At 40.7% G+C, this 17,392-nt stretch overlaps 2 protein-coding genes and 1 long non-coding RNA gene across 6 annotated transcripts; 2 read left to right on the top strand and 1 right to left on the bottom strand.

Annotated features, from left to right (window-relative positions):
• Window positions 1-1,259: 1,259 nt before the first annotated feature.
• On the top strand, window positions 1,260-7,411 carry LOC110514526 (tumor necrosis factor alpha-induced protein 8-like protein 2). The gene is made up of 3 exons (XM_021593880.2): window positions 1,260-1,709; window positions 5,814-6,137; window positions 6,305-7,411. Exons 2-3 carry the CDS (start codon window positions 5,820-5,822, stop codon window positions 6,545-6,547), a joined length of 561 nt encoding a protein of 186 aa, XP_021449555.1. The 5' UTR covers window positions 1,260-1,709; window positions 5,814-5,819; the 3' UTR covers window positions 6,548-7,411.
• Window positions 7,412-8,598: 1,187 nt separating this feature from the next.
• On the bottom strand, window positions 8,599-11,917 carry LOC110514548 (lysM and putative peptidoglycan-binding domain-containing protein 1). Its single transcript, XM_021593895.2, has 3 exons — window positions 11,315-11,917; window positions 10,795-11,117; window positions 8,599-9,698 (listed from the first exon to the last, which is right to left on the bottom strand). The coding sequence occupies exons 1-3, from the start codon at window positions 11,495-11,497 to the stop codon at window positions 9,542-9,544; spliced, it is 663 nt and encodes a 220-aa protein (XP_021449570.2). The 5' UTR covers window positions 11,498-11,917; the 3' UTR covers window positions 8,599-9,541.
• Window positions 11,918-11,965: 48 nt separating this feature from the next.
• LOC110514561 lies at window positions 11,966-17,356 on the top strand. 4 transcript variants are annotated; one of them, XR_002472136.2, is made up of 6 exons: window positions 11,966-12,331; window positions 15,267-15,426; window positions 15,547-15,646; window positions 15,770-15,874; window positions 15,977-16,102; window positions 16,389-17,356. It is a non-coding gene; the product is annotated as an uncharacterized LOC110514561 (long non-coding RNA). The 4 variants fall into 4 exon arrangements; XR_002472132.2 differs by having other exon boundaries at window positions 15,270-15,426; XR_002472135.2 differs by having other exon boundaries at window positions 11,967-12,458.
• Window positions 17,357-17,392: the final 36 nt, after the last annotated feature.

The raw sequence follows: 17,392 nt of genomic DNA on the forward strand, positions 1-17,392 counted from the left end.
GGGGCTGTTTTTCTGCAAAGGGACAAGGACGACTGATCCGTGTAAAGGAAAGAATGAATGGGGCCATGTATCAGCAAGGGCATTGAAGATGAAACGTGGCTGGGTCTTTCAGCATGACAATGATCCCAAACACACCGCCCGGGCAACAAAGGAGTGGCTTCGTAAGAAGCATTTCAAGGTCCTGGAGTGGCCTAGCCAGTCTCCAGATCTCAACCCCATAGAAAATCTTTGGAGGGAGTTGAAAGTCCGTGTTGCCCAGCAACAGCCCCAAAACAAAACTGCTCTAGAGAAGATCTGCATGGAGGAATGGGCCAAAATACCAGCAACAGTGTGTGAAAACCTTGTGAAGACTTAAAGAAAACGTTTGACCTCTGTCATTGCCAACAAAGGGTATATAACAAAGTATTGAGATAAACTTTTGTTATTGACCAAATACTTATTTTCCACCATAATTTGCAAATAAATTCATTAAAAATCCTACAATGTGATTTTTTTCATTTTGTCTGTCACAGTTGAAGTGTACCTACGATGAAAATTACAGGCCTCTCGTCTTTTTAAGTGGGAGAACATGCACAATTGGTGGCTGACTAAATACTTTTTTGCCCCACTGTATTTGGTATTTGTACTCATTTTTATTCATTTGGAAAAAATCCTATAATTTTCTTTCACTTCAAATGTAATGCCTTTTTTGAATGTATTTTAAGGCAGCAAAATGTGTAGAATGTACAAGGGATGTGTAGACTTTCACTATGCACTGTATTATTTTACCTCAGTCTACCTATGTCTACGTATTTACTTTTCACAAATTCAACATCAATTGAAACTAAGACAACACAAGGAGAGATAAAATCTATGGCAACCAATGCAAACAAAGCTGGTAAATAGGTCTTATATAGCCATCAGTCTTTACTGACTTCCCTCCATTTCAAACCAATGTGAGCTCAGTATTTTGAAACACTGTTCATTCATGCCAATGTAGTTATAATACAGTATATACAGTATACACTCCATACGGTATAATCCCTTCATACTCTATGTCACCAGGGTCAAAATTATAATGACAAAAGTAAAGCAGTGAAAATGTTAAAGGTTTAGGATGAACAGATGAACTATATGAATTTATACATTGCTGGAGAGCAGAGGTGACATGGAGTCCATTGCTGACAGAAGCTGCATTCCTGCAATGATGAACACAAAAAGGGTTAAGCCGCTCCCCTTTCAAATGACTGTGTTACTGGATTATTGCTAAATTCTTTCTGGGGTTTTCACTTGTCAGGACAAGCAGAGGCCCACTGTCAGCAGATAGAGAGAGAGAGGGGAACATAGTGGATGAGTGAGAGAAACAAAAAGAAACAGGGAGACTGATAAAGTATGAAGAGGGATGAAAGCAAGAGAGAGATACTGTAGTTTGAAGTTGAAGTTTTCATTTGAATTTTATAAGGAAATACAAGAGAGAGAAGGAGAGAGATAGAAACACTAAGGGGTGTGTCATAGCAATTTAGTTCCTCAAGGAAGTACAACTGACATTTATCTTGAGATGGTGGCGAGCAGCACAGATAGACGCGACACAGAGGGATTTTCTTTTATTTTCACCTGATAAGATGAAGGGATTCCATTAACGAGTGCTCAATGCTGACAACCTGAGCCACGTGCCGTGGGGACTGAGACGTTTGACACGAAGGAGGGAGGGGACTCTCTCACACACACAGGTAAGAAGACTCTCAGGGCTTTCTCTATCTGATAACAACTCAACCATGTCTTTTCTATGCACAGTTAGCTCTACCTTTGACAGAAATAACGTACGCTCTTGCAAATATAACACTTGTGTTATTATTTTAGCGAGCTTGTCGTTTTTTGTTACATCTTTCACTACAGTTTAGAGCTATATGTATAAAGTGAGAAGGAAGGTGGTACTGAACGAACAAATAAGATAATGTGTGAATTCCTCTTCAATACTTTTCTAACTTACACTGGACGTGGGAGACGTGTATGTACGTACACTCAGTCATGCTGAAACAGGTACAAACGGAACCCAGTCCTGACAGACAGCTGTGTATGTGAGGAGAGAAACCATCTGTGCCTGGTGGAGCTTGCACAATCAAACGAGCTGTGGACTTTATTTTCCTCTATACTAGCCTACACGGATTGAGAGTGCCAGAGAGCCAGTCAGAGCGAAAGACAAAGACATGGAAATGACACATCAATGTGTTGGACAGACAGTAAGAGGTAAAAACTAAATTGGTCACCACAAACCAACTGCTCTGTTTCGCTTCCCTAATAAGCCAGCAGAGTTGTGTGTCAGTCTTGAACAACAACTCTTCAAAGACGTTGAGAAACGTTACAAGACTGAAAAAACATGTGCAAAAATCATATTGTATGAACACTTTTGAATGAGAAACTGCCAGCATCAAACAGCAAGCATTCAGTCCAACACCATTGTTAATAAAGCAATACCGTTGTGATGCCAGTTTTTTGGTCCATTATTGTGCCACATTCTGAACCTGCACACACACGGGACATAGCCTGATTTAGAAACCCATACAAATGCTGAGAGAAAAACTGGAAAGTTCCACACTTTGTGAGGTCCTCTATTGAAAAGAAAGGTCTGGACCTGAGCTCATGATAATGGCACCAGGAGTGTGTTCAATGAGGTGGTAGAACTGCACATATTCTCTGTGACTAAAAGTCATATGATTAAAAGTCATGTCCATCCTATATTATATATTTCTATCTGAAATACCCTGAACATTTCACCCTTCTGAATAGACACTATAGGAACTGGGAGGCCTCAATGCCTCATAATACCACTCAAGTCTGGTGACAGGCAGCAGGTGATATAAGCCTATAGGGCTAGTGTTAGTGGAACATGTCTGCTTGACCTGGTGCTTTGTAATAGCAGCAGTAGAAGTCACGTTCTGTCCAGGGAAGTGGAAGGGACTCCCCAATTCCCCTGCTAAGCCCTGTGGGTACACACACACACACACACACACTCGTACACACACACCCTCAGCAGTCATCTACGGAATGCTAAATATTTACCTCTCCCTCCCCAATCTTACAATCAGCGACCACTATCTCCAAGTCAGTCAGCACAGCTCTTCTTGATCCACACAACCTGCCCTCCTAACACTGGAGTAATGGAAGACCCACATTGCTTGGCTTTTCCATTTCCTGTCTGGTTTCATAAAATTGGTTCCTTTTGTTAGAGGAGAAGTTAGTGCTCTTCTATCCATAGCCTAATGGATAGCAACTCAAATGTACCTTATTGAGTGCTCTCTAAATGTGTACATGGTCATTGTTACTGTACTCCACATGAACTGTGTAAACATAAAAAAGCGTTATCAGTCTGCCCTGTGCTGTCCATTACAGGAGAGTGTTTTTTCTTGTACTCTGGGCTGTCGCATGAAGACAACCCAAAAATCATATTTCTTACTGTAAACAATTGACCCTTAGCAGACTAGTCAAATAAACAGAGTGACTTTTCCTTTAAGCCCAGCCAAAGAGCCAGCTGTCTCCAGCTGTGGCTCCATATTTATGGAGGGAGGATACATGGCTGATGGGTGCGCTCGTCTCCCAATCCACACTGGGCTTTTCTGCACTGGAATGAGATTGAGAGTGAATCTGAAATAGCTATCATGCTGTTCCACTTCCATTATCATCGTTAAGGGAAATTAATCTAATGAATGTTCCCGCAGAGAGCAGAGACTTTGTACTGGAGCGTACCATTAGAAATGTGACACTGGATATGCATGTAATAAAAACCCAGTGGGATGTCATATGGGAGATGTGTGTTTGCTGATTGTGGAACATAGGCTATTAGCGAGGTATGCCTATTAGTACGTCAGGATCATTTGATTTATTGGTGGGAAAAGTCATTTGCATTCAGTGCTTACTGCATCAATTGTGAGTCAGATAGACGACTGTCATTAGGATCACGCACGCATGCACGAGTACACACACACCTGGACCCGTATTCATAAAGCCTTTCAGAATAGGAGTGCTGATGTAGGACCATTTCATTTCATGTCTGTCAATATAATATTTTTAATTATTATCCAAAATATTAAACTCATCCTAGATCAGGACTCTGAGACTCTTTGTGAATAAAGGCCATGAAGCAATTTAAAAACACCCGTATGTGTGAAGGCCTTGTTGCCACTTAAAGGATACCTCAATGTAAGACATTTTGCCTAAGGGAGGATTCCAAGACAGTAAATATACACTCTTGGGGGAAAAGTGCTTTCTATAACCTAAAAGGGCTCTTCGGCTGTTCCTATAGGAGAACCCTTTGAAGAACCATTTTTGGTTCCAGGTAGAACCCTTTCCACAGAGGGTTCTACATGGAACGCCAAAGGATTCTACCTGTAACCAAAAATATTTTTTCCTATGGGATAGCCATTGGGTCTAGGGCCATGACTTGCTCCATTCCCCCTGTTCTGATGCAATCTAGGAGCACTTGTAGAAACCTGCCTGAGCTATGCAGTCTACCTGCCTCTCTCACATACTATACTTGTCCACACAGGCCTTAAGTGGAGATTCAGCCCTGAAATTATCACCACAGGATGATTGTGAATGATCTCAACATGTAACAGAAACCAATGGTAGGAATTGCGTAACCTTTTATACATAGTTCGTACCCATTTTTACAATGTTGAAAATGATGTGGAAATGATGTGGCCACAATGTAAAGTTACACAAAAATGTATCTATTTCATGTATAAAGGTTTATACTAAAAAGTGGTACCTTCTGGGCATTAGACTATGTGTTGCATGTAGGTTAGGCCCAATTCCATAGGTGTACCCTGGAACCTACTGTGTTAATTTGATATTGAATACATCAAATGAACCTGTAACACAGCTGCAGGACAAAGCTGCAATGACACTAGTCCTGTTAAACGGTGTGTGGTGCAACAGTTGTGTGTGTTTACGTGATGTAGGTACACTCATGTCCTCCCATGAGGGTTAGCTCTCTGTATCTTCACTCCCCTGATAGGGACACGGTGTGGGGTGAGGCTGTAGCCTCAGTGGGTATTACCCAGTGGTGTAAAGTACTTAAGTAAAAATACTTGAAAGTACTATTTAAGTAGTTTTTTATGCTATCTGTACTTTACTTTACTATTAATATTTTTGACAACTTTTATTTCACTACATTCCTAAAGAAAATTATGTACTTTTTTCTCCATATATTTTCCCTGACAACCAAAAGTACTCATTACATTTTGAATGCTTAGCAGGACAGGAAAATGGTCTAATTCACACACTTATCAAGAGAACATCCCTGGTCATCCCTACTGCCTCTGATTTGGCAGACTCACTAAACACATGCTTTGTTTGTAAATGATGTCTGAGTGTTGGACCACGCCCCTGGCTATCTATAAATAAAAAATATAAAAAATAAATGATGCCGTCTGGTTTGCTTTAGATAAGGAATTTAAAATGATTTATACTTTTATTTTTGATACTTAAGTATATCTTAGCAATTACATTTACTTTGATACTTTTGAAAACCAAAATACCTTTAGACTTTTACTCAAGTAGTATTTTACTGGGTGACTTTCACTTGAGTCATTTTCTATTAAGGCATCTTTACTTTTACTCACGTATGAAAATTGGGTACTTTTTCCACCATGGGTATTACCCATGGAACAGCCCCTGAGCTTAATGTATGTCTCAGTTGGATTCTCTGTGATACGAAAACAAAAAGCCCAGAAAACTGAACTGAGGGAGATCCTGTGACACGGCTGAGCTAGGAGTTAGAAATAACATAATTAGCCATCCCTGCTCACTGCTCACTTCTCTTTCCCAACCCCCAGGTAAGGATGGAGTCATTCAGCTCCAAGGATATGGCCATGCAGGCCCAGAAGAAGATCCTCAGCCACATGGCCAACAAGTCTGTGGTCCATATGTTCATAGACGACACCAGCAGTGAGATTCTGGATGAGCTCTACCGTGTTTCCAAAGAGTATTCAGGCAACCGCTCAGAGGCCCAGAAGGTGGTGAAGGACCTGATCAAGATAGCAGTGAAGATTGGCGTGCTGTTCAGACACAACCGTTTCAGCCCAGAGGAGCTGAGTCTGGCCCAGGACTTCAAGAAGAAGCTACATCAAGGAGCCATGACAGCCATCAGCTTCTATGAGGTAAACATGCCGGCATCTTGCATAACTCTATAATGTTACAGTGAGTTAATTGATCATAGACCTCTATGCATTAACGGCTCATCATTCTCTATCAAAACAGATAAGACGATGACAACATAATAACAACATTGTTATCCGATCTCTATTTCCCACTTCTTCTTGTTCAGGTGGAGTTCACCTTTGACAAGACAGTAATGTCGGAGATCCTGACAGGTTGCAGAGATCTGTTGTTGAAGCTAGTCGACTCCCACCTCACGCACAAATCCCATGGTCGCATCAACCACGTATTCAACCATTACTCCGATCCAGAGCTTCTGACCCAGCTGTACAACCCTGATGGATCCTTTAAACCCAACCTCACCAAAATCTGCACCGGCCTCAACCGTCTGCTGGAGGAGGGGACATTATGAGAGTGTGAGCAAGTCTATGATTGTGAGAGAGACACTGGGAGATCTGCTTGAAGGGGTCTGCTTAGAACTCAAGAGAGGACTGTGTGTAAGGACAGGAAGTGTCCATGCTCTAAATGAGAACTGGCGAGATTTGTGACCCAAGTTTTACTTGATGTAGTCACTCACTGATCTATTATTTTCCAAAAAGGGTACTGCCCAAAGTGAAAGAATATGAGAATATGCAGGATGATGTATAGTTAATGTCTCCTGATGAATTGTGTCTCCATGAATGGAGTTGCTGGAAAGTCAGGATTAGGTTAAGATTGTGTCAACCACCTGATTTTATACAGTGGAATTTCCGTCCAAGGTTTCACATACTCATTTACTATTCTAGTTTTTCTGTAGTTTTTTCTCTCTTGCTCGCCATATTATGTACTGTATAGGGAAAGATAAGTCTCAAGGACTGCACAATACTGACTGACAGAATGAAAACAAGGGTTAAAAGCAAGCGGTGAAATATTAGAATAGAGTACTACCATCTAGTGGTCTAGCTGGCAATGACTCAGTACTGCATGTATCGAAGAAAATATAAAAGCTTATGGAGAAAACAGTGCACATTTATTGTGGAGATACAAGAGAGTAATTTCATAAGGCCCAAAGAGAAACTGGATTGGAATATTTAAAAATAATTTGGGCCTTGTAAATCATAGGATTGGAAAAAAATAAATGGCTTGTAAATTAGTGCCTTTTTTATTGTCCATTTGTGAATATATTGACTTCACATCTTTAGTTAATGTTATTAAATGTACAATGCTATTAAATGTACAATATGTGCAATTTATCAATAAATTGACAGCAATGTGTGTACATACAGTACCAGTAAAAGTTTTGGACACACCTACTTATTCAAGTTATTATTATTTTTTTTACATTGTAGAATAATATTGAAGGCATCAAAACTATGAAATAATACATATGGAATCAAAAACAAAAGTGTTAAATTAAAATATATTATATATTTTAGATTCTTCAAAGTAGCCACACTTTGCATTGATGACAGCTTTGCACACTCATGACATTCTCTCAACCAGCTTCCTGAGGAATGATTTTCCAACAGTCTTGAAGGAGTTCCCACATATGCTGAGCACTTGTTTGCTGCTTTTCCTTCACTCTGCGGTACAACTCATCACAAATCATCTCAATTGGGTTGAAGTTGGGTGATTGTGGAGGCCAGGTCATCTGATGTAGCACTCCATCACTCTCCTTCTTGGCAAAATAGTCCTTACACAGCCTGGAGGTGTGTTGGGTCATTGTCCTGTTGAAAAACAAACGATAGTCCCACTAAGCAGAAACCAGATGGGATGGTGTATCGCTGCAGAATGCTGTGGTAGCCATGCTGGTTAAAAGTGTGCCTTGAATTCTAAATAAATCACGACAGTGTCACCAGCAAAGCAACCCCACACCATCACAGCTCCTCCTATATGCTTCACGGTGGGAACCACACATGCGGAGGTCATCCGCTCACCTACTCTGCATCTCACAAACACATGGCATTAGGAAGCAAAAATCTCAAATTTGGACTCATCAGACCAAAGGACAGATTTCCACAGGTCAATGTCCATTGACTGGCTCAAACGCATTAAGAAGGAAAGAAATTCCATAAATACATTTTTAACAAGGCACACCTGTTAATTGAAATGCTTTCCAGGTGACTACCTCATGAAGCTGGTTGAGAGAATGGCAAGAGTGTACAAGGCTGTCATCAAGGCAACGGGTGGCTACTTTGAAGAATCTCAAATATAGAATATATTTTGATTTGTTTAACTCTTTTTTGGTTACATGATTCCATGTGTGTTATTATGTCTTCAGTTTTTATGTCTTCACTATTATTCCACAAAGTAAAAAATATAACAAATAATGAAAAACCCTGGAATGAGTAGATGTGTCCAATCTTTTGACTGGTACTGTAGGTGGTTAGCTGGGTAAAAAAGGGACTAACTAGTGAATTAACAGTAACATCACATTTAAAACCAGTAACCAGGCCAGATGCTTCTGAAATAACTAAGGCAAAATCAAATATATATTTTACTTCGAAACTACACCTCTGGATTTATTTAAACAGCAGAAAAGTTTACAGTGTGAAACAAAAAGGAAACCATACCAGAGGAATATCGTTTTGTCTTTCGTTGAAATAGCAAGGAGAAACAACAAGTTCCTCACTTTGATTGAGTATAGCCAATTCAGTACTGTAACAATACAGTTGGTTGGCAAAATTAAATGAAATACCAAGGCAACCTTACCACTTACTACAACCTAGTGCCAGGATTAGAAAATGAAAGTGCAGTGCTCAGTATTCTTCTAAAAATAAATATGTACATTATTGCATAATTGTAACAAACACCCAATGAAGACTAGGCTATACCAACTCACATTGGTTTCAATAATAAATACATTTTTCAGAGTCAACTTCTATTGTTCTCCAAGACTTGCATTTTTTTCACATTTCTGACATTGCATACATAAGACACTACAAGGTAGCATAACACAAATGATCTAGCGCCTGTGGCCAAGCATAACTTGGATAGTTACATGATCACACTAACATATAAACACAAGTCAAAGTACCACATTCTGACTCTCATTTTGTGTAGTAAACATACAACCAGACAGTGCTGTTCTGGACATGGCAAATATATAATATTTAATCTATGTACTAAAACTTTAAATAACTTGGTAGTAGTTAATTACTTGCCTAATAAGAAGTATTCTTATGTCAAAATGAAACTCACGCTATCAGCAAAACAATTATATCAACAGTGCTAACTACCAACTTTCAACTACCAAGTCCATAGAGCAGCAAATTACTCATCAGTGAAAATAAGAACTCTCCTAAATCTGTAATGCCAGATTAGCATGGACGTCTATCCCTTTGATTTTTGTATTAGTACCACGTGTCCCATGATCTGCCTGACAGAGGCAATGAAATCACAACTCAAAGATCTCATCCTCTCTTTCTCACAGTTTATTGGTGCATTTGGTGATGGTGAGGGGCACTGCACCAAGTATGGCTTGCTGATGCATTCTGGGAGAGGTGACGACCGTGGCACTGTTTGACCTTGTAAATCGACGGTCTGTTGTCTTGCTGGTACAAGCTGCTTCCAAAGATGTCAAACTGTGATGGAAAACCCCAACAGGTGAAATAAATAGAACCTTGACAAAATCAAGCATTGTATGAAGAGCTAAGCACATAATACAGTGTTGTCCAAACCATGGGGTCACGAGAAAAATGTAAATACATTTGTTTTAAATTGCGGTTGCCACTTGATGCAATTAACAGAACGGTTTCTGTTTTCTTCCTACAAATATGTCTCCATCTTTTGAACCGTTTAAGCTTCAAAATGTTATGACCCCATCACTCAAAGACAAGACTTTGTTTCCTTCTAGAATGACCACAATGCTGCATTGGAATAATTAATAGAGTGGACAAGACCAGGAACTAAATCAGACTTTTTTAGACAGAAGATCATACAAAAATATTGCCTGATCATCTTCTGAACTTCCCAATACCTTTCTGTTGCATTTCTGTCACTTCAAACCATACTTTCTTCAGATTGAAATACTGTCAAAAGTACTGTCTTAGTCACAATTTTAAAAAAGAAACATTGGCTGTTGATTACATACCCTTTTTTTTATATGGTGGGGTGGCACAATTTTTTTTATTTCAAAATGGGGTCGAGGGCAAAAACATTTTGGGAACCCTTGACATAATAACATGCTACTGATGTCATGACATCATCACATTGACACCCTACTCGTTTAGATGGATATTATAATTTCATCAAAGTTAAAGTTAATGTAATTTTTGGGCGACCGACCAATTACAAATTGAAATTTGTGTCATAGATCTGTCCTTCTCATTGAATGCAAGTCTAAAAAGCGGTATCTGTTCTATGTGAGCTATTTCTATGCTTCCTTTTCTTAAGATCGTTTTTGCATATTTTTTCTATCGGTTTTGTACACCATCTTCCAACAGTTGAAAACAATATTTTTGGTTATGGAAAAGGCATTTCACAGCGGTTTAGATGGTACATTGATTCTCCACACTATACTTGCTTGTTTTGTCACAATCTGAAATTAGGCAACCTATTAGATTTTTTGCAACTAGAAAATGGTGGAGCGATTTTGCATAGTGCATCATAAACTAGACTGACCACTAGTTTATGACAGGACAGAATAATACAGTGATGAAGTTATCTGGGTGAATTTACCTTTTCTCTCCCTCTTGGCATCTTTTCACAGCTGCTTGCTTGGTCTGGCTGATCATATGATCCATCCTTTTCAAGAAATTCATTGGAGAAAGTTCTGATGTACCTTCTTCTTGTGTCTTTTCAGAATTGTTCACTGGCTTCCCATTTTGAGTAGAGACGTTTTTACTTATACTGTCCTTTACCTTGCCTGAGTCCTCCTCAGTCACATCTACCCCAATATTAGCATCACTGTTGTAGTCTGACAGCACAGGGATAGAAAGATACTTCTTTAGGAATATTGAGTCATTCGTGTACAGTCTATTTGCTCTTTTGATTTGTTCCATCTGTTAAAAAGATAAAATTGCAGATGTGGGTTTATGAAGGTAAACACATTTATCACCATAGCATAAGTCCACAAATTGCCCATTTAAATTGTCATGCAGTTAAAACTCCTCCTTGACAGGATGTGTGTGTGCTGGGGCAACATTTCAAATACTCAAACATTTTGGAAGAATGGCAATGCCAATGTCTAGCTACTCACAGATACTCCATATTTCAACGCGAGTCCTTGCAACGTCTCTCCTGGCTGAACTTGGTGTTCAATTCGTCTTTGTCGTACCGGAGAAAGGTTGGATTGTACAAGACTGCCGTATGACCTCGTGCGGTTAACGGGGAGTGGACCGGCTCCACCCGTTGAAAGAGGAGCCCGTTCCCCGTGGAACATGGTTGAGCTTATCTAGCCCCCCTAACTTGCTAAGTTAGCAATAACGTTAGCTAGCGTAAACCAGTTTACGTTACTGGCTATAGTAGTTACTATAGTTTGCCAGCTAGCTAAATTGCCTATACAGTTAGAAAACCTGTATCGTCGTTATTGTAGGGAGGTGGTAGCTAGCTAATAATAACATGAGTTTAAGTGCATGTAGCTAGTTTACCTTATCTCGTCAACTAGCTAGTTAGTTAGCTTCTAAACAAAATCTTGCCATAGGAAAAATGTATTCAGTCAGCTGTCTGTTTCCATGGCTGCCGTGGTATGACCAAGTCCCACAATTCCTCACTGAAAGCAGGAAGTAGCTAGATTACAAACGGTTTTGAAGATGTTTGGAATAGCTAGCTAGTATTCAGTCAGCTGTCTGTTTCCATGGCTGCCGTGGTATGACCAAGTCCCACAATTCCTCACTGAAAGCAGGAAGTAGCTAGATTACAAACGGTTTTGAAGATGTTTGGAATAGCTAGCTAGCGATTCGCAAATAAGGACCTTACTAACAAATATATTTAGCTAACCCTATTAATCTAAATGTCGTTTAAAAGAGAGGGCAATGATCAGAGTCAATCGAATATCCTCAAGGCGAGCCATTTTATTAGTTGTTACTTACACAGAAATCAATTTGTACTTTAGCTTGCTAGCTACATGCGAAACGGGCACGTTTGTCATTTTAACAAGCTAGTTAGTTAACGTAGCTAGCTAACGTTAATTGTTTATTTCCCAGAAACGGCGTGTTGCAGAACTCCTGTCCAATTTCATTCCAGAGGATGAGGTAGCCTTGATGAAAAATGAAAGGTGAAGTACCTGCTGTGCCGAAAATCACCCCCTGATAGAACACCTAAACATGATATTGTTTAGGACCTTGAGCGTGGCTGAGGTGCACTCATGACCAGCTCGGAAACCAGATTGCATAGTGAAGAAGGTACGGTGGGATTCGAAATGGTCGGTGATCTGTTTTGTTAACTTGGCTTTCGAAGATTTTAGAAAGGCAGAGCAGGATGGATATAGGTCAATAACAGTTTGGATCTAGAGTGTCTCCCCCTTTGAAGAGGGGGATGACTGTGGCAGCTTTCCAATCTTTGGGCATCTCTGACAATACGAAAGAGAGGTTGAACAGGCTAGTAATAGGGGTTGCAACAATTTCAGCGAATAATTTTAGAAAGAGAGGGTCCAGATTATCTAGCCCAGCTGATTTGTAGGGATCCAGATTTTGCAGCTCTTTCAGAACATCAGATTTGGGTGAAGGAGAAGCAGGGGGGGCTTCGGCAAGTTGCTACGGGGGGTGCAGAGCTGTTGGCCGGGGTAGGGGTAGCCAGGTGGAAAGCATGGCCAGCTGTAGAAAAATGCTTATTGAAATGTTCAATTATCGTAGATTTATCGGTGGAGACGGGGTTTCCTAGCCTCAGTGCAGTGGGCAGCTGGGAGGAGGTGCTCTTATTCACCATGGACTTTACAGTGTCCCAAAATGTTTTGGAATTAGTGCTACACGATGCACATTTCTGTTTGAAAAAGCTAGTTTATTTCCCTCAATAAAATGCAAATCAATTTATAACATTTTTGACATTTGTTTTTCTGGATTTTGTTGTTATTCTGTCTCTCACTGTTCAAATTAAAATTATAGACTGATCATTTCTTTGTCAGTGGGCAAATGTACAAAATCAGCAGGGGATCGAATACCTATTTCCCTCACTGTATCTGTTCTTAGTTCTAAATTTTTTGTTTATTTAAGATGGTGAGGAAAGCACTTTTAAAGAGCAACCAGGCATCCTCTACTGATGGGATTAGGTCAATATCCTTCCAGGATACCTTGGCCAGGTCAATTAGAAAGGCCTGCTCGCATGAAGTGTTTTAGGGAGCGTTTGAATGTGATGAAGGGTGGTCGTTTGACTGCGGACCCATTACGGACGCAGGCAATGAGGTAGTGATCGCTGGTAGGTTCCTTGATTATTTGTGTGAGGTTGAGGGCATCTAGCTTAGAATGTAGGATGGCTGGGGTGTTAAGCATATCCCAGTTTAGGTCACCTAACAGTACGAACTCTGAAGATAGATGGGGGGGCAATCGATTCACATATAGTGTCCAGGGCACAGCTGGGAGCTGAGGGGGGTCTATAACAAGCAGCAACGGTTAGAGACTTGTTTCTAAAAAGGTGGATTTTTAAAAGTAGAAGCTCGAACTGTTTGGGTACAGACCTGGATAGTATGGCAGAACTCTGCCGGCCATCTCTGCAGTAGATTGCATCTCCGCCCCCTTTGGCAGTTCTATCTTGTCGGAAAATGTTGTAGTTGGGAATGGAAATTTCTGGATTTCTGGTGGCCTTCCTAAGCCAGGATTCAGACACGGTTAGGACATCAGGGTTGGCGGAGTGTGCTAAAGCAGTGAATAAAACAAACTTAGGGAGGAGGCTTTTGATGTTAACATGCACGAAACCAAGGCTTTTACAGTTACATAAGTCAACAAATGAGAGCGCCTGGGGAATGAGAGTGTTGCTGGGGGCTGCAGGGCCTGGGTTAACCTCTACATCACCAGAGGAACAGAGGAGGAGTAGGATAAGAGTATGGCTAAAGGCTATAAGAACTGGTCATCTAATGTGTTCGGAAGGCATAATAAACAGACAAGGGTATGGTTGGATGTGAGTACAGTGGAGGTAAACCTTGGCATTGAGTTAAAATGAGAGGTTTTGTCTCTAGCGGCATCAGTTATGCCAGGTGAGGTCACCCAATGTGTGGGGGGTGAGACAAAAGGGCTATCTACAGTGAAATAAGACAATAATCACTAACCAAAACAGCAATAGACAAGGCATATTGACATTAGCATATTGACATATTGCCAGCAGCATACCACCCTGCATACCACTGCTGGCTTGTTTCTGAAGCTAAGCAGGGTTGGTCCTGGTTAGTTCCTGGTTAGTTCCTGGATGGGAGACCAGATGCTGCTGCTGGTGGTGTTGGAGGGCCAGTAGGAGGCACTCTTTCCTCTGGTCTAAAATATATCACAATGCCCCAGGCCAGTGATTGGGGACACTGCCCTGTGTAGGGTGCCGTCTTTTTAGCCAGGACGTTAAATGGGTGTCCTGACTCTCTGCGGTCATTAAAGATCCCATGGCACTTATCGTAAGAGTAGGTGTGTTAACCCCCATGTCCTGGCTAAATTCCTAATCTGGCCATCAAAACCATCACGGTCACCTAATAATCCCCAGTTTACAATTGGGTCATTCATCCCTCTCCTCTCCCCTGTAACTATTCCCCAGGTCGTTGCTGCAAATGAGAATGTGTTCTCAGTCAACTTACCTGGTAAAATAATGGATAAAAAAAATTAGGGAGAGGCATGTGTAGCCGAGTGATCATAGGGTCCAATGAGTAGCAGTAGGTGAGTCTAGTGCCTCCCCCAAGATCAAACTGACATAAAAAATCAAATGAAACGCAACCTACCGTGATCAGAAATCTCAACTAGCAAGCAAGTCTGGCAGGGGGAGATTTTCTGCACAACACCGTTATCATTGCTATCAACTGGAATGAATCCTTACCCAGATCTTACTGTTGTTTTCATTTGGCAGACTAAGCACTTCTCATGAGCATCTGTATTTTTCCTAATTCCCGTTCAAGATACACCTGCCTTGTGTGTTCATACCGCCTTGTTTTTGATACAGTTGACAGGCTGACATTACACAGAAAGGGGAAAATACATTTTCTGTGTAATGTCAGCATATGAATTATACGTTATTTTCCCAAGCAGGAAGCTATATCAAAACCATCCGTGAAGGCTGAATGTGCCTACACTAATCCTTTCTGTGCCAGGGATGAAGTGGTTTTATGGAAAGAAAACTCAACTGAAAAATGAGATATCTTAACGAAACCATGAAAACCATGTTCAAGCTGAAGATAGCCGACAGGTAAAGCTATATACCTAGCTAAGTTACTCAGTGAAATATTTTGTCTTTGTAAACCTGAGGATTTATTTAGACTAGTGTAAACCGGAGTGTTGACTATGCGTCATGTTGTTTCCCCCATAGGAACCCTCTAGTTCTGCCCCCCTGTTGACACAGACATGTAAACTCACCCACCACACCTTACTGAAGACTGTAATATATTTATTTGGCACAAAAAGACCAGGTACTCTATGCTGAAAGTGATATGTTATTGTGAGTAGTTATTATTACAATCACATTTTCATTGATCTTTTTAAAGATGTATTTCCAGTACTAAGTACTAGTTTCGGACTGTGTTCCATTCCAGTGACATCAGCCCCTCCAGCACAAGACTATCATCACCACATCAAACGTCAGTGGAGACAATGATAAGACATCATGTCATTACCCAGTTCCAACAGTAATACACCAGGTAAAGTCTAGATTTATTGTAAATAACATTATCATATTACAAATCTATAATGATTGGTCTCCACCGCTAACCCTTTTGTTCATTGCCATTCATCCTCACTAGTCAATCAGGGATCGTGTCTAATTGGGAGAAATAAGGAAGTGTGTAAGAAGGAGTCAGCCAACGGCGACACAGGAGTCGGAACCTATATGACAGCTCAAAGGAGGAGCATTACCTTAAATTGAAAAGGTACTATGTAACTAGAAAGTCTTGACTCTCATTCAGCGTCACCGCTAATCTGCATTTGTCAGTTGATTCCAATTTCTCACTGGCTTCATGCATATTTAAAGTTTTGTTTTGAATCGTTTATTAAACTTGCCTTTCCCCATGTGAACATTAGCAGGGTAGTGTGACATCGTTATTCAATTGAGTTGTTTTTCAAATGTGAAGGCTGCAGTTATGTAAGTTCACCACCTAGAGTTCAGTATGCCATTTTAACTTTTCTACCACCTCGCTCTTTCACTTTCTGCCTCAGTGCGGGACGGCTGCAGGACAGGAGTGACCCGTGGGTAAAGGATGAGAATGTGGAATTTGATTCAGATGAAGAGGAACCCTCATCCCTCCCATCCTCCCACTGACTCAGAGGGCTGACCAGATGAGCAGCAGGGACCAGACCTCAACACCAGCACCTTCCCACAATCCCTAGCCCTTTCCTCAAACCCTGCTGCTGACACAAAGGTCCCATTTGGACATACATCTGTTGACTCAACAATTATGAATGGCACTCTGTTGCAGTAATGACAACACTATAAGAGCAGCACTAGAACATCTTGAACTGCCTCCATGCTTCCTTTGTTTACTCTTATCTCAGGGTAGACACATTGGTGCTTGAGACAATGCTTTGACTGTTGTCACCCTGCGAGGGATGGGAAGGGGGACGATTCTCAGCACCCTTTGTGTTATTCCGTTCACCCATTTTATTTAGGTCCAACACCTCCCCTGTTAAGGCTAAGCTGTGATCTTACCATAAATCATCAGCAGATAGGACAATATTACTGCTAATCTTGGTAGTGTAACCACCGGTTAACATTCTTCAGAAGGTTCTCATTTGTGGCTCACCCCTAGACCACTCTATATATTGGATAACCCCCCTCCCTACAGAAAGCCAGCGTGCGGACTTAACGTGGGTTAGTTTAAAACGATGACGTTAAAATGTGGCAATCTGAGTAACTGATTATTATTTGTGAGCTCATTGCGTGACTGCCACAAGGCGTTTGGAATGTTTGTTGACTGCATCGACACAGGAGCTCAACTGTCTTTATGTGTCATCAAGGCTGATGATGTTATGGAGTTAAATTGTCAATGCAATAAGTAATGTTGACTCTATCATGTTACTTGTACTTTCAGATGACTAAACAAAGCAATTGTCCTCCACTGCTAACAATGTCTGTTTGAATAACCCAGATACAAGGGAGTAAAATAAAGCACCACTTAACTTAGAACTGTATACCAGGTCAGTCACTAAATACCTTGCATGGT

This window comes from Oncorhynchus mykiss, chromosome 3 (genome assembly GCF_013265735.2).
Source record: "Oncorhynchus mykiss isolate Arlee chromosome 3, USDA_OmykA_1.1, whole genome shotgun sequence".
Taxonomy (NCBI): domain Eukaryota; kingdom Metazoa; phylum Chordata; class Actinopteri; order Salmoniformes; family Salmonidae; genus Oncorhynchus; species Oncorhynchus mykiss.